The sequence below is a fragment of the Passer montanus genome, unplaced genomic scaffold (assembly GCF_014805655.1).
Source record: "Passer montanus isolate IOZ18808 unplaced genomic scaffold, ASM1480565v1 scaffold2, whole genome shotgun sequence".
Taxonomy (NCBI): Eukaryota; Metazoa; Chordata; class Aves; order Passeriformes; family Passeridae; genus Passer; species Passer montanus.
The window spans coordinates 20,937,065-20,964,996 of NW_024366591.1; the positions used below are offsets into that span (position 1 = coordinate 20,937,065).

The 27,932-nt window shown below is 37.8% G+C and overlaps 1 protein-coding gene across 22 annotated transcripts in view; it reads left to right on the forward strand.

The window, feature by feature from the left end:
• Positions 1-27,932, forward strand: part of SYNE1 (spectrin repeat containing nuclear envelope protein 1) — a 293,146-nt gene that overhangs the window by 241,152 nt on the left and 24,062 nt on the right. For 21 of the 22 annotated variants that reach the window (XM_039707342.1, XM_039707354.1, XM_039707356.1 and 18 more), the window contains 13 exons: positions 808-954; positions 2,008-2,162; positions 2,464-2,611; positions 6,278-6,372; positions 7,345-7,579; positions 8,392-8,586; positions 10,431-10,556; positions 11,302-11,457; positions 13,395-13,553; positions 14,042-14,208; positions 21,069-21,231; positions 24,913-25,100; positions 26,761-26,911. In XM_039707342.1, the coding sequence (XP_039563276.1) occupies positions 808-954; positions 2,008-2,162; positions 2,464-2,611; positions 6,278-6,372; positions 7,345-7,579; positions 8,392-8,586; positions 10,431-10,556; positions 11,302-11,457; positions 13,395-13,553; positions 14,042-14,208; positions 21,069-21,231; positions 24,913-25,100; positions 26,761-26,911 (2,085 nt within the window). Of the gene's footprint in view, positions 1-807; positions 955-2,007; positions 2,163-2,463; positions 2,612-6,277; positions 6,373-7,344; positions 7,580-8,391; positions 8,587-10,430; positions 10,557-11,301; positions 11,458-13,394; positions 13,554-14,041; positions 14,209-16,810; positions 16,941-21,068; positions 21,232-24,912; positions 25,101-26,760; positions 26,912-27,932 lie in introns of those variants that run through there. The other variant, XM_039707362.1, reaches the window with a different exon arrangement.

Here is a 27,932-nt window from a genome sequence, read left to right on the forward strand (position 1 = left end):
TAGCAACCCTCCTGCAGGAAAACATCTGTCTGGAATGCCAAGGTGGGCATGTTTTCAGCACACAACAATAGTGCTAACAGCTGCATCCACAGCTACTGCTCCCCTGAAGACACCCACTCTTCCCACCTATTTCTTCAACAGTAAAATAAACTAGAGATTCTGAATATTGTGTGGAACTGATTTTTTGCCATTACTATTAATGTCAGTGGTCAGACTGACACCTATAATTTGTGTCAAAGCCTGTTTAGTAGATGTTGCCAAATTGCTTGTGTCACCAGGGTCTAAAGAGGAAAAAAAGAGTGGAAGAATGTACTCCATAGGAAACAATTTGGATAAAAAAGCCACAAAGGTAGCAGCTTCTGTTTGAGAGAAAAGAGGGTTTACTCAAGAAATCTAGCAGTGTCTGGGATGTTTTTGTAGTATCACTGTACTGTGAGGAGACAAAACACAAAAAAAAGGTTTTTAATTTTAAATTGTGATAAGAGTTACTAGTTCTCTCTGCTGGCAATAAATTAAACATAGGAGTTTCTTTCATAAAAGAAAGTTAGAAAATATCAATTTCAAGGTAAGGAGACATTTATGCACTTTGCTGAAATGTTCTCTTTGCTATGATCAAAAATCCTCTTCTAACCTAAAAAAATCCAACTCATTCCACAGTCTGCAAGCAAAGCAGCAGTTACAATTGCTCCTAGCCAGTTACCTCAATTCAACTGTTTGCAAATCTATAATGAGATAAACAGGAGTGTAATGTGAATGAGGAGGCTGTGAAGCCAAAGTTATTAAACTGTGGATCCTTTTGTATTCAAGGCTGGAGTCCTGGACTATCAAACCTTTGCCAAGAACCTGGAAGTCCTTGAAATTTGGATAACAGAAGCAGAAGAATCATTGAAAGAACAGGATCCCAGTCACTCATCTGATGTCTCAGCAATACAGAGTAGAATGGAGCAACTCAAGGTGACTAATAAGGGAAGGAAGTGCTGGGGTTTTGCTTCTGTTGGCCCGGTTATTTGTTGTTGAGGGTATGCACAGATATTATATGTGCATTCTGTAGGTGGTAAAGGACTATCACTCATGAAAAGTGTAAGACTGAGAAATTGAAGTTTGATGGCAGTCAAGGAATGATTGTCACATTGTCCCTGAGTAAAGATGAAAAGGGCAGTCAGACTGTTTAGCATAATATTAACAGATCAAAATGGGCATGGAAACTAGCAGGTTTTGAGTATTTCCTTAATCTTTTTTTCTCTCAACCTTTTTGAATTTATTCAATTTGTGTCTCACTGGTATCTCCTTTATATGTGAAGTACTTTATACATTTGGGTAACTTGATATACTGAAGAAACATTCATAGTGTGGACTGTTTGATCTCCATTTAAGGTCTTGCACACTTTTCTTTTTGTGGATCTTCTTTTTGTCCTCTCCTTTTTTCAGAGGCCATAACAAGAAGTTGCTGAACTTTGCCATCTAGGCTGTTTTTGTCATTGTAATCTTCCATTATTTTTCTATCAAGATTAACTAAAGACAGAATTCCACTTTGTACATGCTGAAAAGCAGAGCATTTTCCTTGAGGAGTGAATTGAGTATTTCTGTACAGCAAAACAAAAACCTAAAAATAAAAAGTGGAATAATTTCATTGGGAATTTACCAGCCTACAATTCAGGCTAAGAAACAAGGAAAAAGTCACTTACTTTGACAGTATAACTGTACAGCTTTGAACACCAGCCTGCTTCTTCAGCTCTGAGCTGTAAATCATCAGTTCAGCAAAACACTTCAGTGAAATTTGAGTATACTTCTCTGCACACTTTTAAACATGGACACAAGTCTTCTCCTGGTCTGGAACCAGAAGATGAATACTGGAAATGCATTTTTTTTCCTTGGCATAGAGATTGCTTACCACTTGGTGGCAACCAAGGCCGTTCTAAATTTAACTAAGTGCTAGTTCATAATTTTCAAGTCAATAATAATATAATTCCTGAACTTCCCAGTTATCACTTTTGTTGTTGGTTGCAGAGTCAAATGCTGAAGTTCAGCAGCATGGCCCCTGATTTGGACCGTCTGAATGAACTGGGTTACAGGCTTCCTCTGAATGACAAGGAAATCAAAAGGATGCAGAACCTGAACAGACATTGGTCTTTGATCTCCTCTCAGACTACAGAGAGATTCAGGTGTGGATAAATAATGATTGTTCTACAGTTTTTAATAAGTTAGAAAGTATACCTTTTGCAGAATATAGAAATGTTTCAGGTATTTGATTGACCAAAGTTCCTTTTCTTTGGTGTACTTGTAAATAAAGAGCAAAGCCATTGAGCTGAAATGCTCATTTTGCCATGAATTAACAGGATTTGAAACGAGTAGGACTGCTACTTTTCTAAGTATTGGGTAAATAAATTAAATGAGGCAGCTGTGTGGGAAAGGTGTTACCCTGACTTGGAATTACCTGAATCCATCTCTCTTTCTTTTTTTCAGTAAGTTGCAGTCTTTCTTGCTGCAGCAGCAGACTTTCTTGGAGAAATGTGGGACTTGGATGGATTTATTAGTTCAGACTGAGCAGAAGTTGGCAGTAGAGGTTTCAGGAAACTACCAAAGGCTTTTGGAGCAACAGAGGGAGCACGAGGCAAGTAATCATGTATATTTATACATCGCTAATACACATACTATTTATACACAGGAGGAATGCACATTCTTTTTTTGAATGATACAATAGCATGCCTTGTATTTGTGTGCACCGTATGAGGAAAACTTAAAACCAGAAGCATGCAAATATGTAATATGTCAATAATAGCCAGTGGAGGAGGACTTGAGTGTGTGTGTAATGCATCATTGTGCCTGTGAGTGCGTGTCCCTGCGTTTAGTCTACTTCAGATTCGTTTGTACCAAGGAAACCAAAGATCCTTTAAAAACCTAACAATGCTCATGTTCTTTGGCTCTTTGCCTTCACTCATAACTAGAGAAAATCTCTATTCTGATATTGTTTATTTTTTACTAAGTTACCAATGCATATAGCATTTGAAAAGCATGTTAAAGGAAGATCTTTCTGGCATGTACTGAGTTATACAATTCACCATGGAGCCTCCATTTGATAACATTTCCTTGGGGAGCAAACTGATTTGGTCTTTGCTGCTACAGTCATTTGTTTGTAACAAATCAGGAGCTAGCACAGCTTTTGCTGCAAGGAAAAAATGATTCAGAGTTTTTACTAGATTCAGAGTTTATGATTCTTCTGTGAAGTCAAGTGGTGCACATTTTTTCTCTACCCATATTGTTACTGCCAAGATTCCTGTTAAAGATCAAGTAAAAGAAGTCAATTTTCATACCAGAGCTCCCATGTGGCCCCAGTAGTTTCAGTTCCCACAACTTTTTCAGCTGACCTTCCCCTAGACTCAGGCTGGATTACAGGAAGAGTTATGTCCTTCCCCCTCTCCTGCCTTATATCTCATAGCATAATGTTTGAATGGGTGTCTGATAGCAAAACGTAATTCACAACCATTTTTAGCATATGTTTGCCTTAACATCTAACTGCCTTTGCTTTCACAAATGTCATCCATTTCATTTCCTTTCATTGCTGCCAGCATTAACTGGACAGTCTCTGTAAGTTTAAACATCTCAGGTCTTTGAGATTTGAATTTCCAGAAATCATTTCTAAGTGGATAATTTCCTACTTTTGTTGTGTCCAGTCATAGCTATAATTATTTGAAGGGAGTTAGGGCAATCTTCTAGCATTCGTTTGTTTTGAAATCTCAGCTTAATTCTTTCCTGAAACTTTGATCTGCGCAGATGAACATTACTTGGGCATTCTATTTAAGCCCTTTTTTCGCAACTGTAAAGTCATCTCAGAATTAAGATGATTAATACATGTTTTTTCTAAATACTGCAGTTCATCCTTAAAAAAGTGACCTCCTTTTAATTTTTTTTTACCTTATTTTTGGGATTTTTTATAATCAAAATGTATTCATTACCAAATGTCCTTTTCAGTGCTTCTTGATAGTCACTAAGAGTTTTCTTCCCACTACTTTTGGCTGAAAGGGTCAAATCTCAACTTCTTGTGATGCATTTTCACATTGTTTTTCTTCATATTTTTAAAAATAATGAGAAAATAGTTTGTTTCCACCTGAATTTCCTAGAATAGATGTTGAAATGCTTCCAGCTCTATTATTGCCTTTCCAGTGACTCATATCTTTTGCTGGTTTTTACCCAAAGAAGACCCCAACCACCTCAGTGGCCTTACTTAGAAATATCTTCCTGGTGGAGTTCACAAGGTGGAGGTGAAAGCTTTTTCAGAATCATCTGCATCAGTCTGCCAGGATGATCTCGTAATCACTGCTGCATGGTTCTCCAGTACATGGGACAGTGCTTGGGACTCCCCTGCACTGGGAGTGCACTGAGACAAGCACTTGAGAAAGTGCTGGCAGGGGAGGGGGAAGGAAGTTCCTTGCCAACTCAGTTACCAAATTTTTCCCCAGTGTGCAGGTGTTGTGCATTTCAACAATTACCCTCCTTTCCTTGTTTGAACTCCTGTTTCTGTGACTCATGGTGATCTTCATATGATAATAAATTTGGGTGAAAAGAGGTCCCAGGTAACAGAGTATCCCTCTTATGTACAGAGTGTAAATATGGAAAGGACTGAAATATCTCTACTTTTGTGTAGGGCTTGAGTACATCCACTCTAAGCAGAGTTCTCATACTTGATAAGTTTTTATTTCACTGTCCTAAAGTATTAAAGTATTAAAATTTTCCCTTTTGAAGGAATTGGTTTTGCTGGTTTTTAGTTTTGTTTTCAGATTTTTGGGGCTGTGGAGGGAGGGGAGGGTGGGAAAGGTTGGGGTTTTTGGGTGAGGGACTTGTTTAACCAATTGCAGTAGTTGTGTTCTGTTTAGTCTTGATCTGTCAACAATGCTGGTAGATGCTGTTACCTCCTGTGCTTTGTGTCCCCTAACTTGACAAAAATAGACATGACAGAAAGTAAAACTTTTGCCTTTTTGCTCAGCTTTCTGAAATTCTCAGTGCCACACTATCAGGGCTTCATTCATGAGATAATAATAGCATTCAGTTTCCCTCTGATTCAGGTTCAATGATAAGTGCCAAGGCATTCAAAGAACAGTCTCAAATATTTCTGTAAAGAAATCAGACAACACTGTTTCCTTCTATGAGAAAATGTATGACCTGAGTAGCACCTCAGAGTTAACTCCGTGATTCAGAGAGGCAAAATCTCATTTTGAAAAATTACTGCATCATCCAGAAGACCTAAACTACATGCAGTGTGCTTGAGGGATTTAAATGCGCAGGTGCCAGTGGGTGTTCTGCTGGCAGGTGCAGATGCAGGGATTGGTACAATCACAATTTGAGCTGGTGGGATGCCATATAAGAGTAGGGGAGAGTAATGGCTCTTTGTTCAGGCAAGGGTGAACTTCTGTCAACTGCAAATACCATCACTAACTAAAGGAAAAAAAACCCTCAAGCTTCATACCAATATACTTTTTCTTTGAAACTCTCTGTAAACCTTTTGAACATAGAGTTGATCCAGTGATGCCTGAGTGTATCTTCATTAACATAAAAATATTCCTGAAGAATCCTACATAGAGACATGATCCATTACTAAATAAAAAGATGTTTTAAAAATAAATTTAAGTAGCAAATGAATTTGCGATATGTTTGCTTAAGTACTAATTAGGAAATTTTTTGTCTTAAGTAACATTTAAGTAATAAGAGTGTTTTAAAAGTACTGTGAGGTTTATTATGCTGTTATTTGTGGTGAAAATTGGAAAATAAATATGAAAACTTGGAAGAAGTGGAAAACTAATTTCTAGCTCCTACACATAGATGTCTATTTCTTTTAAGGCTCTATTGGCAATGTAAAAGTGTATTAAAAGTTTATATAACACTATCACACATGGTCTGTATAACAAAGCAAAAGAGTATAAAATTCTTAAACATGTCAAAAAATAAAAAGCAACTTTCTGTCCAAACAAAAAATACCCTATCTGGATTTTGTTGTAGATTGTAATGCAAATCACACAGCTGTACTCAGAAACATAAAACCTATCACCTGTTGATATAATTTTGCTTTATAATATTGGTCCTGAGGAACTCAAAATGATTACTAGAAGCAGCAAATAACTCTAAAATGAGAGTTTTCAATATATTTATATTAAGGTCATGACAAAACTCCCATTGAATTAATCTGAAATGAGATTAAATACATGAAAATTAATTTTTATCAGTGCATACAGACAGAATTAAAAAGTGAGATCTTGTTTTAACCTCCTTGTCTCCTGTACAACAGCTATTCCAGGCAGAGATGTTCAGCCGCCAGCAGATTTTGCATTCAATTATCTCTGATGGGCAGCACCTCCTAGAACAAGGACAGGTGGATGACAGGTAGACATTGCTGTATTGTTGCTGCTGCTGCTGCTTATGTGAAGTTATACTTAGACTAGTGGGAGGCTTCCAAACAGAGAAGGTAGCAGATGGCAGTGTTCAGATCATGCTCTTCTGAAGTGGAAGTTACTATTGCTGTGGTTAAGCTGTTCATTAGCCAGATCTTAAGGCATCGTTCTTTAAAATGCTATGAGCATGTGAATGCATTTGGGAATTCAACAACCTTCTGAGGCTGCTTCTCTGACAAAGATTTGTCTTGGAATATCAAGTGTGTTGCATATATATCTATTCTGATGTATTTTCAAAATGTCACTTTCACCAAAGGAGCCTGCAGTGACACTACATTTGATTTACGCCACCTGGGGATTTGCCTCCACTAGGAGGATTCCCTGCTGCCATTTAAGAACTCCTGCAGCCTTAATGTGATAGAATAGGAACTCACTGTTGCCTAGGATTTAATTTTAAATGCTTGTGATCAAATGAATGAAAATCAGTGGAACACCAGTGGCTTCACACTTGTGCATATGCACTGACTTTGCTAAGGTTATCATAGTACAAAGATGAACTGGTTTTTGGAATGTGAGAATTTTATTAATACTGCCTGCTTTGAACTCAGTAGTAAATCTGGGTGTGAATTGTGAAATCTCCATGATTTACTATGAATTTGACTAATCCAAACTGGCAAAACCTATGGGTTTTCTGTGTGTATTTCTGGGAAGAAGTAGAAGAGTTTTGTGCATTAAGGGTTTGGGGTTTTTAAGGTGTCAATAATTGGATCCCCTTTAACTCTCCTAGTACATGAAGTGTGAAGTTATCCTCAGTCAGCCTTCACAAGATTTCAGTGCTTTTCTCTTAGTGTTTTGTAATTGGCTGACAGACACCTTCCTTTTCACTTCAATGTGTTTCATTAAGCAAACATATCCAAGTATGAAGATTACTGTGTCTTTTTTATTATTTATCTGTTTATAATAGGGATGAATTTAATCTGAACCTGACTCTTCTGAGTAATCAGTGGCAAGGAGTAATTCGCCGAGCCCAGCAGATGAGGGGGATCATTGACAGCCGGATTCACCAGTGGCAGCGCTACAGGGAGATGGCGGAGAAGCTGCGCAAGTGGCTGCTGGAGATGTCCTGTCAGCCGGTGACCGAGCTGGGCACTGCTCCTCTCCCACTGCAGCAAGCAAGAGTGCTGCTGGATGAAGTGCAGGTATGTGCAGTGTGGTTGAAGAAAAAGGAAAAAATCCCTGCCTTTTTTACGGTCTTCACCATTTGAAATGTCTTTAAAATGTCTTAGATTCAGCCTGTCTGCTCTGCCAGTTCTTTTCTGGAACTGGTATAACATCAGAAGTGTGACGGGATCAAAGGCAGAGTTCATAAAGAGCGTGAAAGAGAACTTACTGAGCCCTCGCTCTCCAGCTGCACTTGCTTCTGTTTTTGCTTTCAGCCAAACAGTTCAGTTTTACACTGAAACACATGTGCAGTGTGGTTGAAGAAAAAGGAAAAAATCCCTGCCTTTTTTACGGTCTTCACCATTTGAAATGTCTTTAAAATGTCTTAGATTCAGCATGTCTTAAAAATATAGTGATGACCTGCTTGCGGAATGTATACTAGATAACAAGGATTCCTTGAGTGTCCATCTTTATGAGAGGTTAATACTATCTAGTAAGCAGCTTGGTGTCTTCAAGCTTCTTAGTTGGAAGATAGATATAATAATAATAACCCTTATAAGCGTAAGAGGCTCTAGAGGAAGTCTGTCTCTTTAAGAGCAGTTGAGGTACTGACGTTAATGGGGAGAAAGAAGTCTTTCATGTCTTCATCTCCTTGGAGAAATTTTCTAAAGGTTTGCTGCAGTAAATGACTGTGAAAATGTTAGGGTAAAGTGTTTGGGCCATAGCTCATGCATAAGACAGGATATGCAACCGACTAAAATATGGGCTTGGGAGTGAATTACTGAATTGTAACTAAGTGCTAATTGTAATTAAAAGAACAAAGCTGACAGAAAACTATTAATATTTTCAGCTCAAAGAGAAAGTTCTCTTAAGGCAGCAAGGAAGTTACATCCTCACTGTGGAGGCTGGGAAGCAACTGCTGCTCTCTGCTGACAGTGGAGCTGAGGCAGTCCTGCAGGCAGAGCTTACTGAAATCCAGGAACGCTGGAAGACAGTTAGCACTCAGCTGGAGCAACAGAAGAAACAGCTTACTTTGCTGCTAAAAGTAAGTGTGCAATTCCTTCTGTACTTCTTCAGCAGGTTTGTCATTTTTCACTGTGAGCCCTGGTTGAGGAAAGCTCTCTCAGTGGACAAGCACAAATACAGGAACTGAATTTACAGTACATGAACTAACAATTTCCCGTCACCACCTCTGAAACTGGAAGTGGTAATACTTCATAATAGGCTTGCATGTCAGTGGATATATTGTAATTGATATTTCCAGAATACTGCCAATAAGTATATCCATACCACTCCTATTTTCAAAATAGAGCAAACATTTATTTTATTTTGCACAAATTTTGTTCCATTTTTGCACATATTTGTATTGTGTTTGAGTGACGTTTTTCTAGGTGGAAGCTGCAGGGATGACTTTTGTGAGCTGCCAGAAGCTTCCCCTGAGTCTGAGGGAGCCAGTGCCAGCTGGGTCCAAGATGGACCCACTTCTGGCCAAGGCTGAGTGCAACAGTGATGGTGTGTGTGTGGGATGTAATGTCTCTGGGATAGCGCATTTAAGAAGATTGGGAAAAAAAAATATTGTGCAGGAGTAATTACATCAAGGGAGAGGAGCAAGACAGTGTGACAGCAGCGACTTTGCAGACACCAAGGTCAGTGAAGGAGGGATAGAAAGTGCTCCAGGAGCCAGAGCAGAGATCACCCTGCAGCTCATGGTAGAGACATGGAACTCTACGGTGGAGCAGAAATCCACCTGCAGCCCATGGAAGTCTAAAGGGAAGCTGACATGCACCTGTAGCCCATGGAGGACCCACACCAGAGCAGGTGGATGCCCAAAGGAATCTGTGACCCCATGGAAAGCCCACACTGGGGCTCTTTTGCTGGCTCTGACTCTGTACCAGACTGTTGTTGGAGCCTGTCCCTGAGGGATTGCAGCAAATCCATGGAAGGGACTCTGTCTGGGGTAGTTTGTGAAAAACTACAGCCCACAGGAAGAGCTCATGGGACAGTTTATGGGGGATTCTCTCCCATGGGAGGGACTCCATGCTGCAGCAGGTGAAGAGTGTTGAGAACATCACAGGCTATTTTCACTCAAGGTCATATTCTTTGAATGTCTAATTATTCATCAAGATGATCATGAAATACTGACATGGACTGGGAAAAAAAAGGAAGGAAATACAAAGGCAGTGGTAGAAGGAGAATATCTTGAAACAGAAGACTTAGTTTGATAAAATACAAGTTTCAATTCAGATTCTGTGTTTTGCAGTTTCACACAGCTGGTATTCTCTGGGGGCTGATTGGCTTATTAGGGATCTTTTTGTCTTAATATAAGGCTTTAACAAGCAGGTGAGGCAGGTAAAACCATACTGCTGCTTTACAGGGTTTGTTTGCATTGAACACATTAAAAATTTTGTAAAGTATACAAACACTAAAGCAGGGTGTAGCTGCTAGAATCCTGATTTAAAGAAGATACTGATACTGAAGATGCTGATTTAAAGATGCTACTTAAATCTGCACTGAATTTGCAGTTTCCCCAACCACTTTTTTTTTTTTCACAGAGATTAATGTACCTGAATGAAGCTCTTGTAAAAGAGTAATGGTGTGTTTAATACAGGCATTCAAGAAAGGAAGTGAAAAATTAATTTTGTCAGGGAGAGCCTGCTGAAAGGATGGAGTTGGATCTAGACAAAATTTCAATAACAGAAGACCTTGTGTATTTCTACTAGCAGAGACCTACACACAAAAAAATTCTACACGTTTCTACACATGACTCAAATTCTGAGACTTTTCGTATTATTTAAAGGGAGTTTTCAGGGCATGTTATTTTTAGGCAAATCAACTTACATAAATATAACACAGATCAGAACTGAAGTCTAATAAACATTCTGTTTTCAGGACTGGGAAAAATGCGAAAAGGGCATAGGAGACTCCCTGGAGAAGCTAAGATCATTCAAGAAAAAGCTTTCTCAGCCATTGCCAGATCACCATGATGAATTGCATGCAGAGCAGATTCGTTGCAAGGTAAAGCACTTCTCTGTTGATTGTTGTCTCATCTCTGTTTGCCTTTGTGCATAGCCTCTTCTGTTGTTAACTGGGTTCATATTACTGATGATGCAAACCTGTCAGCCATCCCTGTGACAAGAAATGGTCCATGTAACATATGGACACCATAATACCAGAGTGGTCTCACCATAATGCAAATCCTTCAGGGTAAATATAGATCTGATCAAAGTGATACCAGAACAGGGTCTGAAAAATACTGTAGAAGGACTTTATATTAGTGTGGTTTTATTACAGAAATTATAAACTCATATTTAAACTCATGGTATCTAAATTTCTGGTTGAGTGATTTTGTTTGAGGTGAAGTGATTATGGGGGATTTTAGACAATACTTCTAGGTTATATTATTTGCATTTTGGACGTGGATTACAAACTTGAAATTATTTTCAATACAGAGAAGTCCAAACCAGTACTTGAACTTCCCAGATACCTTGGAACTTCCTGAGAGTTGAGTAGTATCTTAGTTTGCAACTTCTTGTTACAAGGTTGATGTTTCATTCTCTGCTGGGGAGTTAATACCATCATAACTCTGAAAATATTGCTACATTTTTTCTTTGAGATGGGGCTGAAACAGTCTGCTTGACACAGTGGGTCTGTTCAGTTGTGACTGAAATTATTGGGTAACACTGCTTGTCTGTTTCATGAACATAGTCAAGTTTTTATTTGTTAGCAAACTGGTCCTTTTTCCTTGTGTTTTCCTTTTAAGGAGTTAGAGAATGCTGTTGAAGGTTGGACAGATGACCTTGCAAACCTCTCCCTGCTGAAGGAGACGCTGTCTGTGCATATCAGCGCAGACGATATCTCAATCCTGAGTGAGCGAATAGAGCTCCTGCACAGGCAGTGGGAAGAGCTGTGCCACCAGGCAAGTACAGCACTGGGCACTGATGGGAGCAATATGCAGGCTACAAAAGTGTTAGGAAAAAAATTGAACCCAAGTGGCAGCTTTTAGAAAAAATTCATGTAGACACACCTATATTCAAAAGTGAATTCTTTCTGAGTCAGGGGAAACATCCATTGAAATATTCCTTTTGTTACTGCTAGTGCTTCTAGATCTCTTGTATTTGTAATGTCTGTGAGGTCATATTTAAACAGCCTTGAAAAATCAACCAAATGTTCACACTGTGACTGACTGGCTGGCTGGGAAAAAACACAGAAATAATATAGTTACACTTTGCTTTGGTGGAAGACCTGTGCTCAGAAAGGTTGTCCTCTCCCCACTCAACATTGCCCTATTGTACCTTCAGTTCTGCTGATACCTTCTCCTACTTCAGTCCTCAGTGTCTACATTTCTTATAGTTTGAGGATGACTTGCTTGCCTGCAAAATGGAGCTGCGGAGTATTGTTTAACTTTTTCAGGTGCATCATGCTATTAGTGTGCTTTTGGCCTCTGATTTGCACTCCAGATAGTGGAGTCTTCCTTAACCAGCTTTTCAGATGATCCTAATGTTGTTTCTGTGGTTCAGTAAAGATTGCAGTCCAGATATGCTGGGCCTAACTTGAAATAGTTACCTTATGTAAAGTACCTGTTAAGGTTTCAAAAACCCCCAAAGTAGGAAAAATGCTTCACAGTTACGAGCACAGAACTTGTTATGAGTTAGTTGCATTTGAATGAGCAAGTGTAGCTACATCTAAATTATGATTCAGTCACTGCTTATATGTTTATGGTAAAAGAAGGAGCCAAGTAAAGAAGTTTTATCTTAGTTTTGAGTATGCTGAGTGTTTCAGGATGTAACCTAGTGCAACCCTTTGTTCATCTGCTGCTTATTTCCGGAAAGCTGTCATCAAGTTTAGAACCACAAAAAGGAAATGCAAGATCACGTGTATGCCCCTGTTCAAACTAACACAGTTAAAAAGCATGTCACTTTAATTTGTGAAAGAGCTTCATCTTTTCAGCTGAAATTACGATACAAAGTCAGAAATAACCCAGGTCGCAGTGGGGAGGAAGTAAGTAGTTGTACCAATATCTGAAGCTGGAGAGATGATTTTGCTGCTTAGCTTATTCTGCTGTTTTGATTTCAGTGTTCACCTTGGTCTGCCACTGCAGACGGTACCACAGTTGCAGCTATTTCTTAAATGCAGAAATGTTTTCCTTCCTTCTGTCTTAACTGCAACATTTGCTTGTTTGATGTGTCATGCCTAATCTTTCGTGTCAGAGCATGCCTCAGTGCTTTGGAATCTCTCAAGATATCATGCCTGCACACAGGAAGTAGTCATCTATGATATTAGTGTATTGAGACTCAAGTAAAAAATTACTTTTGCAAAATACAGTGTATCTTGGATTTAGCTTTCTATTCATGTGCTCGTGCACAAATGGCACAGACTTTTGGACTTTGGCCTGTACTATATTTGTATCTTTTTCTTTTTTTTTTTCATGCTTGGTGAAAAGCATTTTTCTTTTTAATTTAATCACTGAGACTAAAAATAAACTAATAATCTTTTATAAAATTTTATAAGTGAGCAAGAATTGTAAGAAAATACAAGTTTTATCTTCTGATGAAAACTTCAGGTTAGAGATGCTATGAAACAAGATATTGACAGACTACTGAGCTTAACGCTTGGGTGCCTGTCTCTGTGCATAGGATGTAGCTAACAGGAAATCTGAGATCAGCGCTTACCCCTGAACTGACAGGCAGTCACAGAAATTTTTGCTGTACAACTCCAGTTTGTTTCAATGGCAAGTACGTGGCTGCAACACTTTTTCAAGGCTAGAGGAATTCACATTGAGGCACCAAGCGTTTTAAGTATGTCTTAAATGCATTTGCTATTTTGGTTTCATTTACTCTTTGCAAATGGTTTCAGGTCTCCTTGCGTCGACAACAAGTTAGTGAGAGACTGAATGAGTGGGCTGTCTTCAGTGAGAAGAACAAGGAGCTCTGTGAATGGCTGACGCAAATGGAAAGTAAGGTGTCTCAAAATGGTGACATCCTCATAGAAGAAATGATTGAGAAACTTAAAAAGGTATAGTGCACACTTATATACTCTTCTTTAACTGTTTAGTTGTTTGTGAATTAGCTGAAATTAAGGTTTTACCTTACCCTGATGTGTTCTGGTGTTTGTGCTCTCTCACTGTGCAGCATTTTCCTTTTATCTTTCCTAATTATCTTTCTTGAGATAGGACCTCCCAGAACACCAGAAAATGAAGTGAATGCAAGGTCAGAGGCATCTGAATGCTTCACTAAGTGTCCAATCAGAATTGCCTGTAATGAGTTAAACTATAGTTTATTTATAGAAGGCATTGTGTTTTGGGTTGTGTTGGGTAGGTTTTTTTCATTCTTCTGGTAGTTGTTTTTGTTTATCCATCAAATATATAGGAGGCTTGTCACTCCACTGTACCAATCAACTGAAAAAACAGCATTCACTTGTATTTTTGCACCATTCCTTTTGTAGTGTAGAGAGGAGTATATTTAGAATAAGTACTTGTCTTCTGATTGCTGTTTACTCTCTAGGATTATCAAGAGGAAATTGCTGTAGCCCAGAAGAACAAAATCCAGCTTCAGCAAATGGGAGAGAGACTTGCTAAAGCCAGCCATGAGAGTAAGGCATCAGAGATCGAGTACAAACTTGGCAAGATCAATGACAGGTGGCAGCATCTTCTAGACCTTATTGCAGCCAGGTAAGACAGTTGTTTCATTTCTAAATTTTAAGTGGGACAGATTAATTTGCTAGACATCATCCATTTAAAATACTTTATTGTTGGCCTTTTTATAATAAATTTCATAAATTCTGAAATAAATTTATTCTTAACCATCAACATATTTCTGTGAAAATTACTTGCTGTTTTACTTTATGGTACAGGACCACATTTCTTCAAGAGTCATTTAAAAGCTTCATTTTAATAATATGGTGATGGTAGAAGTTTAACAGTTGGACTTGATCTTAAAGCTCTTTTCCAAACTTAACAGATCCATGTTTCTACAATATAGGATCAGTTGCAGTCAGATTTAGTGAGCCTTGCTCTAGTACCACCTTACTTTACGTGGTGCTTAAAACTGGATGCAGATGTAGTTTTTCTAAAAATTTCTTGACAATGGAATCAAAACAGTGCTTTTGTGGTTTTGTATTTCAAGAAGAGCAGGTCCAAAACTAAGTCTTAAGTTTTCTGCCAGATCATGTTTTTTCATGACTGGAGAAGAGTAACTGCAGGTAGATGCATGCACAGCCTTAAAGACTCTTTTTATTCAAGGTCAAAAGTATACAGGAATTTTTAGAACTTAAAAAAATACTGGATTGTGGTTTGATATGTAAAGAATATTATGTATTTGTTTCAACACTTCCTGTTTAGTTGTGCTACAGCCTTCCTTCCATTACCAACAATCATTTTCTCACAATTTTGCACTTAATGAATTCCATAAATAGCTCATATACTTTATTATTCACATTTCTTTATGTAAGGGCATATACATTAGTAATAGTTTAGTCCTGTTAGCAGCAAAAGGTTTGTTTACTTCCATAGTCTTTTTTTGTCTCTTCTTTTTCCATATGGTTTTAGTGCATTCTTGCTCTGAAATCTGCTAGCATGGGAGCAGTAAATTTTATGTAAGCAGAAACATTCCAGTGGCTCCAGCTCCTTTAATAGTAGTTCATTTTAAAGTAATGAACACCATATATTTGTCACAGAAGGATTAAATCAGGAAGTGTTGCATTACCATCGAGGAGCCTGCTTGGTTTCAGTGGATGAGATACATCACCAATTGTTGAACTTAAAGTATATTTGATATATTTTTATGTTATTCTTTTGAAATGCCTACTCAGAGGAATGTTCAAATACTACTTTCAGGAAATTTCTAGCAAAACGGTATTGCATTCAGAAACTGCAGAACACATCTTAAAATTATCTGTCTTGTCTATGCAGTATTGCAGATTAGTCCCCACTGCAGGGAGAGGTGAGGATTTAGGATTTTGTATCATTCTCAGGTGGGGAGACATAAGATGCAATACTATACACTTAAGCCCTCTCATTCTGTTATCATGAACTATCAAGTCCTAGTTCTAAACTAATGGATGTAAAGTATTATTTACTTACATTTCCAGATAATTTCAACTTAGCCTTCTCAACTGGCATGTTCAGCATTATTGTATGCAATTAAACATATAACTCTTTACATTCCAGTACTCACTGAAGTGAAAAAAAAAACTCTGCAAACTTGCTGAAGTTTGGAAATAAATTGGAAAGGTTTGATGCTAGACTATGAAAATTTTGGTAGTTCAGCTGTATCTTAGGCTGGAAATCATTAAAGCCCAAGCTGTTGATTAATGTATGCACAAAATGCTAGGATTGATGTCTAATTAACAGTGGACAAAAGGGTTGAAATCCCCCAAGGTAATTTCTTAGAATGCTCCAGAGGCCCTTTAGAATATGTTCTTATAAATTGGCATGTGTTTCTGTTACAATACTTTGGAATTTGGAGTGTATCACATAACATAATTTTGGCTTCATTCAGCTAGTAAAGGCATATTAGTTGTCCTGGTACTGAGAAAAAAATACATCTTTTCATGTTCTAGATGCCTGACAGTATTAATAAATTATTAGAGCCTGCAAACTTTTCTGCAATGCTACAGTAATCTCTTGCCTGGAGCATTTTTCTTTTCCTATATCTATGAATTAATAGAAAGTGCTGTGTGAAAGTGCTTTAGTAATATTTTATAGTAATAATTGTCCAGTCTCAGTCTTTTCCTGTCAGTTTTATACTGTGTGGTGAAACTTCTCCAGTCACCTGTAAAAGCATCTTTGTCCCATTCTGTTCCCTTACCCATTACTCTTAATTGCCCCTCCATTCGGAGGAGGTCTGTAACTGCAGAAGTGACAGCTGCAGAATTGTCTCTGCCCCAGAGACTTCAATTTTTTTCCCTTCTAGAACCATGTAATCCTTTCAGATGAATTTTTTTGATATGTCAGCCGCATGAAAAAAGTTGCCATTGTTTACAGCCAGGAAATGGTGCTATTGCTGCAACTGCTCAGGCTTTGCAAAGAAGGTTTTGTATGTGTTTTCATCCTTTCCCCTACCACTCCCAGACCACATTCCTGGAGATCAAATCTGGCACATGTTGATGAATGCAGGTTTTATTTAGAAACATGACCACTTGTCACCATCCAGTGTCATGTTATCAAGCAACGGCTGTTAACATTTGTTTGGCATGAAACATTTTCTGTACAGTAATCTCCAGCAAAGTGCGTCCCCTTTCCTCCCCCCTCCAAAAGAGTGTTTGCAGGCTTTGGGAGTGGAAGTTCTTCTTTTTAATACTGGAAAATTTCATGGTTGTGGTGGAAGACTTGCATGCTGTGAGGATGGCAGAGGACAGCAGTGTGGATTCAGACCTCCCAGACTGTAACTGTGATATCACAAGGCAGGCAGCTATTTTTGTTTGCTTTTGATTGATACTATTCTTTCTGAAGTCCTGGCTTGCTGGGAAGCTAACTGAAATATTGATATGTAGAAATCAGTACTACAGCTAGAAATTACTGTTTTCTGCTCAGTTGAAAAATAGTTGACAGTGATAACTACATACTTTGTTTTACAGCTAGTACTTTTGGATCCTAGAATAATTTTTTCATAGAGATGGAGACGTAAAACTAGTAAAATCTCTTAGCTGTCTGAGGGAAACTGTAGTCTGATTTTACTGCTGTTTTCAAATATGAGAGCATGTACACACATGAGAATAAACAGATTGTATCTGTCTGCTTGATGTTTGTGTCACCAAAGGGGCATGACTACAAGCAAAAGGCAGAGAAGGAAAGAAGCTGTAAAGAGAGTGTTTTAAACTTAACTATCAAAGCCTGGCTGTACTGTTCATATTAACAACTGTTCTGTATCTGCATGTAATACTTGAACTCAGCCGATATTATTTTAGATTTTTTGATTCAGCTTCTCTTTTTCCTTTTTCTCATTCTCTCTTCTAGAAATTTAGCTGTTGTTCAGAATTCTAGAAATTCAGTCTTTGAAAGAACAAATTGATTGTAGTAGTAAATACAACTGGCTTTACTGGTGTCCTACTAGAGAGTAGCACTGTACTTTTGAAAATAGTTACTTTTTTACTCATAAAAAGATTATTTTTTAACTGATCTTTTCAAAGCTGATTTTAGTAGTGCAACATTTCTCACTATTTCAGAGTATTACTTTAAGCTTTGTCTACTGTTCCAAGTAGATATTTTTTTTAAAAAGCACCTTTTCTGTTTTCTGATGTGTACTGTACAGACTTAGGCAACATGCTGTTACTGACTTTTTTCATGTTGTTTTTAAAGTTTAATATTAGTAAGCAGCTGTCTAAATGACTAATGCAGTAGTTATGACTTCTATATGATGCATTTTTCTGTACTTACAGTTGTTCCCATTTAGATTTAAGTGGAATTTAAGATTTTCTTCTTTAGGACTAGTAGAATTAAACATATCTCTGCTTGTTAATTTTGGCTCCAAGTTGTTTTCCCACTGTCTTTGCCCAATGTAGAATAATAGACATTATTAATAGACAATTTAAAGTTATTGGTTTCTTCGGGACATTGGGGCACATTAATTGGAATATGAAAATATAAGTATCATAAGCCCATTCAAATTGTTAGATGATTTTTTTCATCAGTAAACCTTGGAAACAATTAAATTATGCTACATTTTCTTTCCTGAGAGTTTAAGTATTTGTAAATTGTAACAAGACTGGAGTGTGTGTTTTATGAAAACAAACCTTCAAACCATGTGTCACGGTTCCAACCCTTTGATTTCAGTGCAGAATTTTTATTATCAAGGAGAAAAGTTATCTCAAGTGTCTCACAGTAACATGTGCAGTTACTGTGCTGTCTGGTGCTGCAGCAAAAGCATTAAATGATTATTGGAATCGTTAACACATGAAACATAATCTTGCAAATGAAATCTCAAAACATCAAAATGACACTTGGCTAGGGATCCCACATACCTGATTTTAAATTTGACCTTTTTCTCTTAAGCAGAGCTTTTAGAGCATAGGCAGCATTGCTTGCTGAAATTCAGAAGGAAAACTCAGACATGTTGGATTGCATCTATTATTTGATCACAGATACGTTTTCAGTGTAGCCGGAGGCACAACTCTGTACTGCAGTTCAGTCAAAACAAAAAAAGAATTCTCAGCAGACTAAAATAATCACTTGCTTATTTGTTTCTATTTGTACCATGGGCAAGGAACCTGTTACGTTAAACTCAGTATGAAATAAAAACCAGTGTTAAGGGTAGACATAGTGGGGGTACAGGAAGGAAGCTGTAGGGTTTGGGTTTGGTTGGGGTGTTGTTTTAGTATGTCAGGCTGCTTTTCTTTCTGTCTCTGAAGTAACTTAGATCATGTGACTGAAAATAGTGGTAGTTGGCCCAGAATGTTTTTTATGCTCTGGCAGGGAGGTACTCCTGTGCAGTTTGCCTGAGGCAGAGGGCACTTTCTAAATGATGGACTTTATAGTTGCTGCAGGCAATATGTAGATGAAATCCAGCACAGAGATTAGAGTACCACACAATTGCAAACAAAAAAATCCTGGTCTTGCAGATGATCGAGTGACATTGCTTCTCCACAGGGCTGGCATGACTCATTGTTCCCTTTCCAGCAGGCCTGCAAAAGATCAGTAGCATCAAGCCTTGAAAATATAAGCAGAGAATGGGCAGGATTTCACTCCTTTTCAATAACATCAGATATTGAAAATCTGTACGTGCCTTCCAGAAGGGTGATAACCAACTTTCTTGGTTCACCCTATGGGCAAGTTTCAGTTGGTTCAAACCCACAAAATATTGTATGTAGAACCAGAGGTGACAAGGAGAGGGTGCCCTCAGTGGGTGTTCTCCTGCCATCTCCCTAAGCCTAAACACATGGCTGTGTCATGATACATAACCTCATGATGAGGACTAAGGCAGTCTTTCACAATACAATAATTGTATTGACTTCAGTCCCACCATAGACAGATTTTCACATTGCCCAGATTTTTTTCCAGTCACCAGGTGGGTTTTTTTACAGATCAAACTCCTACAGCTGTTGCTCATGAGACTGGCAAGGAAGCTGTATTTGGACTGTTCTTAAGGGTTTTTAGCTATAAAGAACCACAGTTTAGCCATGTGTGAGCTAAAGGGAGGACTATAATGAGAAGAAAATCTGAAAGATGTAACTTTTTTATTTTTTTTAAGATTACATCAATATCTCTTTGGTTCTCTTAATGGTCAGTTGCAACTACTGCTTTCAGTATGGAAGCACTTGATAAATTTGCTGGTTAGTATTGTGAGAAAAATGTGAATTGCTTAATTTGAATTATAGGATAGTCAGGTGGCATTTTGTTTCTTTAACAAAACTGGTAATCTTGTATTTTTCAACTCAATTTAGTCAGTCTGTTCCCAACTGCATTTATCTCTTAAAACCTTTCTGATATTGAAATACTTAAGTAGAGGAACAGTAGGAGTATAAAAGGGAACATTACTCAAGATTGTTTTTGGTACCACACAAGCAGTGAAAAAGAGAGACCTTAGAAAAAAAATTCAGGATTCACTAAAAATGTATCTTATGAAACACAGGGATAGGAAGGAGAGAATTACTGGAGCACAGTTTTGCAGTTCAAACAGATGGAAGGAAAAATTATTGAGATAGGATGAAAGTTTAGTTGAATTTATTCAATCTCTAAGCTTAATACTCTCTTTATTTGAAAAAAACAAACAAACATAAACAAAAACAACAACAACAACAAAAAAAATACAAACCACAAACAAACAGAAATCTATTTCGTTTTTCCTGCTCATTGATCTTCCCGGGTCAGGATTCCAAGAAAAATAGTAGCTAGAAATCACTATGCAGTTCCATTCCAATTTCATCTCTTTAAACCTGAAATAGTCCAATAACACTAACTTAAAGCAGCCCTTAGAATTCAAGAATTCTCCCCAAATTCTGAGCTGGACTTCTTGCCCTGAAACTTATTTATGCAAGGACAAGTCTTCACCCTGGAACAGGTTGATCAGAGAGGTTGCCCAGATGGTGCCCCCTCACTAGGAATGTTCAAGGTCAGACTGGATGGGTCTCTGAACAGCCTGATCTAGTTGAAGATGTCCTTGCTCATTGCAGAGTGGGTGGACTAGATGACTTTTAGAGATCCCTTCCAACCCAAATCTTCTGTGTTACTCAGTTCAGCGTTTTCATGGGTGTGAAAAAGGCCTGTTCATTCAGTGCACTCTCTAAGAAGAGCAGTTGTCATCTATTGGTCAAATACACAACTAAATTACTGAGATGGTTTAGAGGGTCAACTGATAAAGGTATAGAATCTTTGAAAATGTTGTGTGGCATTTGTAAGCACTCAGCTTTTCTTAACCAGCAGCTATGAATGGAGGACTCAATGCACATATAATATACTTCTGTTATGTAATAAAGGAAGACTTTACGGAAGAATTCACCATCTAAGTGAAGTTTCTCTAAAAACTTCCTGAAACACATGCTGTAAAAATTTTCCATCAGGGTGTACTTAATACTGCCATTTATTTTTCTTTATAGGGTAAAGAAGTTGAAGGAAACCCTTGTTGCAGTGCAGCAGCTGGATAAAAACATGAGTAGTCTGAGATCTTGGCTTGCCCACATTGAGTCAGAGCTGTCCAAACCTATCGTCTATGAAACTTGTGACTCTGAGGAGATACAAAGGAAGCTAAATGAGCAGCAGGTAAAATACAACACATTTACCAGGTGAACAGTGACTTGGGGAGAGCCAAAGTAGAGTGTCCTTGGGCTGCCCATACCCAGTTGAGTTGAGAGGGCATCAGGCAAAATGCTTAAATATCAAGGCAAGTGGTACTTAACTGTGTCACTTATAGAGCCTTCTGCTGGCCTTGACATCGAATCCACCAGGAGCTGATTGACATTTCCAAGAAAGGTAAGGCACCAACAGATGTAACCTGAACGAGTTATTGCAATTGTTTTCCTTTGGGGCTTGTGGTTTTTGTTTGTTTGAATTGTCTGTTCCCAGAGGCAAAACTGACACCTATTAGACCTTGCAAATTTTCCAAATGCTTGAAAATTATTATTTTTAGCAACCTTTCTAACTCAGTTTTATTTTGCAGCTTGTTTGAGAGTCACTTTGCACGCAAAGATGCATGAGCTATATATGTGAAGTTAAAATTGGTTGGTTTATACTACACAAAGCCTTTATGCAGTGCTAGATTAAAATATGTAGAAAAATGTGAATTCAGCTGGTTTTTGGCATTGAAAGTAATGTTACGTCTAAGATGATTTGCTATACTTTCTCTTTCCTGTTACACTTGACTGCCCAGTGCAGTTTTACCTCAAAGCACATTGCTGGAGAGAACTGCTGTCCTTTGTGCTCCTGTTGGTTATTTATTGAAAAAAATACCTTTCTGTTTCCAACTGGAGAGGAATTAGATGTTCTCCTGGGTCCTTTCTCCAGAGGAAAAAGAAATGTGTGGGAAGAGGAAAGGCAGGATCTTTTGTGGATATTTTATGAAGAGTAAAAATGGGCATTTTGCTCCTTTAAGCTGAGGGTAGAACTGGGAGCCAAGAACTCCCTCAGAGATTTTGCCAGCTCCTCAACTGATGTGCTACTGCTCTGTTCAGAATTACTTATTAATATTTTATATGGAATTTACATAGGGATAGTAATTTATAACACAGAAGTGTCAATAATGAATGGTGTTTCTGAGACAATAAAGTGCTGGGAAGGGCTAAACATTGCTACCAACAAAGTAGACAGTTGAGATTATTTACTAGAATCCCTATGCAGACATCCCATCCAATCCCAGACAGTTCTTGGGGGATTTATTTTGGGGACAGAGACTTGAATATCTCTGCCTTCCACTGGCTCCTTCTGGTGGTAGCCTACAGTGATATTCTGTAGAAGTGAGAGTGGTTTAATTTGAACTCCAAAGGGGAGAAGTAGACGTGAATCTTACCATGGGTGGATGCTGTATTTGGAAACATGGTGATGATTTGATATGATAATGATACAAGACATGGTTATAATGATAATAATTTTAACAGCCCATCCACTTTCAATGCATGGCAAGCAGTATTTTTATTAGCTGGAGACTATATCACTATTCATCACACCTCAGAAGGCTACCTTCTCAAATACTTTGTTCCCTGTCTCTTCTGTTAGTGACTTTGCATTCTTTTCCATGTTTGATCTTCGACTGAGGTCATGTTATCTTCCTAGTTGTTCATATTCAGAATTAGGTTAAAAATGTTATATTATGAAAGAGAAGGGACAAATTCCTTTATGAAACTCCATTATCTACTTCTTAACCTCTACTTCAGCCAAGCATCAGCTTTGCAGATTGCTGGTCTCTAATGAAATTAAAAATGTGGTTGAATCTGGATATCCTGGGGGAAGGTAGGGTAACTTCAGTGCAGTATTTTCCTGGGGTAATGAACTTCATTTAAGGGATTACTTGTTTGTTTATTTTCTCAATCTCCTACCTTTTGAAATGTGAAAAAATGATGTTTGCTTCTGAGCAAATAAAGTAAAAAAAGTAAAAAAAAAAAATTGTATATAGGTGACAGCAGTGCATAAAAGTGACACTCCTTTGTGAACTAACCAAAGGCTTAATGTTCTCTAATAAACATAATATATTTTTAAATCTGGGAAATAAATATTAGACTATGGAGAAGAAATAGTCTAGACATTGCTTGTGGAAATGTTTTGTAAGTGAATAAAAAAAGTGTAATTCTTAGGAGTGCTTGGGACGCATGGTTCTCACTACTGCTTTACACCAAAACATTAGAAAGGAGATCATGTTACCTGAACTTACTTAACCTCAAGTCTCATTGCTGTCTGGAGTGTGTGTTTCATAAAGGGTGACATCTGATTATAGTATCCACCCTTCTATAATAGTTCAGGGCAGATAGAAAGAAAAATAAGCATTTTGACATTAAAATGAAAGTATTTTTCAGGCAAGTGAAGTGAGAGGGCCATTGCTGAGGAATAAAAGATTGTGATTTTCCATTTGATGTTGTCAAGTAGATGCTTACACAATAACTTTCTAGTTGAGAAGATGAACTAGATTACTTCATTAAGTGAAAGCCCAGTTATTACAAACAACCAAAAATGGTTGCTATAGATCCACCTTGCTCTATTTCAAATTTCCTGTTTTTTTAATTTGACATTTAGATCTCATTTCCTTCTGGAAGACATTTTCAGGTCATGTTGCTAGCGGTAAGAAAATTTCCTCTAGTTAGACATTAAATATATGTGGACACGATGTATTGACACAGTATTTCCCTTTGCATGCCATAGCCCTTCAATAGCAAAATTATAGAGCAGTTTATCTCTACTCATCCTCAAGCTGCCACATTCTCCTATGTAAACCTCCACATTTCTAATTGTCCTATTGGTTCCTTTCTTCATCTGAATCAGAATTGAAGCTAGTATTTTAGATGCAATATAGCACTTTTTCATACAGTTACATTATTATTTCTTTGTCACAATTGGAATTAAGTTGTCTTGGCTTTGTTACCGTCCATACTGATTTTTCCATCTAATATTCTGATTATTTATTACAAATGTAGACAAAATTCAGAGTTTCTTTTCATTGCACTGATCCAACAGCAGCAGCCAGTTACTTCTGTGTTTTGTCTTAACTTGAATCTGGAGATCAAAACTAAGGTGAAATACTAGTTTTAGAGGAAACATTATCATCAGTGTAGAACAAACAACTGAAACCAAGAAACCATCAGGAAGAATAATACTGGTCACATACAATAAGTGCTAAGACAGTGTGAGTGCATTTTCTTTAGGTGTCTGGAATTTTCATGTTCCATTTCCACTGAAAATACTGTAGAACTGGAAACCTGAAGGAAGAAAAATCTCTAACACGTGCACTGTTCAGCATGTGCTGCTGCCAATTTCCATGTTAAACGTGCCACTTTGGGGCTATCTCATATGGGGGGCAGCATTTTCAGGAAGGGTCCCTCTGCCAAACCCTTGCAGTACATTAGAATGTACTTCCTTGTCACACCTCTTACTAACTTGTGCTTTACATTCTCTGTGATAATGGGGAAGGGCTGAGAATAATTCTACCATTTATTGGTGATGTTGATTAAATGTGTGTGAAAGATGCTCAGCTGAGCATGCAGAGCTCTAGCAGTTTGTCTCAGTTAATGGTTTGGTGTTCGTAGTCCCTGGGGGAGCTGTGCATGCTGCCAGGTTCTCCTGGTCTTGTTGACCACATCGCATCACCACTTGTGTAGATGCACTCTCTTAATTGGTATTACTGGATGTTTTTCCTCTGTTTGCAAGCTTTTTTCTCTTTTTAAATGAGTGGAAGATAAATACATTTGCATGGATGCATGTTTAGCAATTTCTCTTAAGAACTAATCTCTTCACCTGCAGGAACTCCAGAGGGACATAGAGAAACACAGCACTGGCGTGGCATCTGTTCTCAATCTGTGTGAAGTACTTCTTCATGACTGTGATGCTTGTGCCACAGAAGCAGAGTGTGACTCTATCCAGCAGGCTACACGCAATCTGGACAGAAGGTGGAGAAATATTTGTGCAATGTCAATGGAAAGGCGACTTAAGTAAGTCTAAAAGACCTACAGATGAGTATTTCCTTCCACAGGCAGAAATACTGGATGGGATGTATATTAAATGCTTGCAGTACTGAATAAAAGAGTGTAATGTTCAGAAAAAGATCATACACTAAGTAGAAGCCAACACCTGCTATGCCTCTATGAAAAAAATGAAATTTTGAGTTGCACATGCCTTTACACAAAGTACAGGTAACAGTCATCAAATTTCATTCACAAGTTCTTCAATAGAATTATTTATTATTTCCCGTGCTTCGTAGATATGATGAGAGAGAAACTAGAGAAAGTTTAGATGATAGCAATGACTCCGAAATTTAGAAAACATTACCTAAAATTAACACATGACCTAAATTTAACACTTAAATTTACACCAGAACTACAGAGATTGATGGGAAACTAGTTATTGAATGGGTGAAATGTTATTCCAGGTATTAGGGTTTATATGTAGCTGGTGTTCCTCAGCAGTTTCTCTTACGTCTGACTTTGTTAATTTGGAAGAATTTTAGGACTGAGCACTTACATGGAATTTCTTCACCTGTCCACCTTAGCTGTGCTGAGTAAACGAGGGCCACAGCATCCAGGACTCTTGGGTGCAGTCTGGGTAACTGCACGTACTTAGACCATCGTATCCAGAAGATCCATTGTTTTCCCTATGGAAATCACCACACTTCCCATGCAGGGTAGTGTGGTGATTTCAACAGCAATAATGATTGGGGCAATGCTATGTACTATGTGCTGACTTAGCAACGAGACATGTTTACAGATTTAAACTCCTGTATTTAAGATATTTTCTTTAACTTTTTAAGTTATCAGCCTTATTTCTGTCATGTTTATATAGTCATATAAAAAACTCTAGGAAGAATTTGATGTTTCAAAATGCTGAATTGAACTTTTTATGATCTTTCATTCTGTGGAATATTCTTAATGTATTTAGTAAAGTTTCTTGTTTATTTTTTGCAAAACATTTATTGCTTTTAGGTATCCATAGATTCATATCTTTAAGTAATTTTATACTATTGACGTGGAAATTTTTGAATTGTATATATCTGTAAGTTCTATGTTATAAGTTCTACTTAGAACTACATTTTTAAGTTCAATCTTTGACATAGTCTGTTGTGAACATACATGGGCTTTCATAACTTTGTGTCCAACACATCAATTCAGAACTATTTTAAGTTAATGTGGGACTATGCATGGAACTATTTTCCTTTCTTAGAGTACACATTATGCTTTGGTGGATTTGTACTGGTATGTTAACTGAACTATCAGTATTTAGTATCTTTATTGTACTAGAAACAGTTATTTCTATTAAAGAGCAGCTTTACTGATGTCACTGGCCACTTCTGCATTTCAGAAGTTATTTAGGGTGTGCTCAGCTTTTTAGAGCTCCTATTACAAACTTAAAACTTTTTTTAATACTGATTCCAAAATTAGATGCACTAAAAAAAAAGCCTTCATCTTATTCTCACTCAGTCTGGAATGAGCCAGCCTTCCCTGTGGTCTGTTTATCAGTCTGGCTGGCTGAGTTAGATTATTAGTCAGTTATTGTCTGGTGCAGTGCTAGTTTGCTGTTGCAGATGACGGGTTAAAGTTTTGTAGGTCAACTGGCCATCAGTTCAAACATTCTCTAATTTTCTGTTGTCTGTTGCAGAATTGAAGAGACCTGGCGGCTATGGCAAAAATTTTTAGATGACTACTCTAGATTTGAAGAGTGGCTAAAAACCTCTGAGAGGACAGCTGCTTTCCCAAGCTCCTCTGGTGTGCTTTACACTGTTGCTAAGGAAGAACTGAAGAAATTTGAGGTGATTTATGGTGGTTGAAATTCAATACCTACTGATCACATTGCAGAAGCCAGCTGGTGTTCTTCCTTCCCATAACCAAGTTAAAGCAGAGATGCTGTATTAATAAAGTGGAGTTGATGATTTTGTAGCTGTCTTCAGTCACAGGTTCCTAAGATAAAAAGACAGTGGAAAGTGGCAGCCGGAGGTACCTGCACTGTTTGTTCACAAAAGCCAAATTCCTCACCTTTTTTATTTCTGCAACTTTTTAGTATGTCCAGTCAGTCAGAGTTCCAGAGCCTTCCTAAATCTCCCTTCACCAAGTGCCTCTGAATGCATGCTGCATGTTCTAGCTTTTGCTTTGATTTTATCCCTCCTCTTCTTTCCATTACTCCCTGAAGCCAGCTCTCTGAAGCCTCTTCTATAATGCAGAATATCCCCCCTTTGGATCCTTATACATGAAATTCATGTTCCTGCAAATATTGTTATGTGTCCACATAGTGTCCCCTGTGACTTAAAAAAGTTCAGCATGCTTCAAAACTGACAAGCTGTCCCTTTGGCCAGTGCTTAGGAGCTTGCTACATGACTCCATTGTGTCCACTGCGATGTGAAGGCTTCTCTCCTAATTATAAGTAAACCTGTGTGTAAAGCACACACGCACATCACCTGGTGAGTCACAGAGGAAAATGTTTTGCTTGGATTCATATTTGCAAAGACTATGACAAGATGGGAGAGAAGAAAGAGAACAAATTATTTAGGCAATTCCGTAAATAGTCACACACTGTAAAGTATTTGCTGTGAAGAAGAAATGCAAATTTTAAACAGTGTCTAAGCACAGTTGATAGGTTTTGGTTTAATGCTTAAATAAAAACCATAAACTGTTAATTGCTGTGTTCTATAATTGACATTCACATTTATGAATGTACTGACCAGGTTTTGGTTTAAGACAGACTTCATTAGGCCAGATTTCATTATGGACCATGGTATATAAATGTTTGCTTCCTGGTCCCAAGCACTCTGCCTCAGAGCTCTTTCCCTTTGTCAC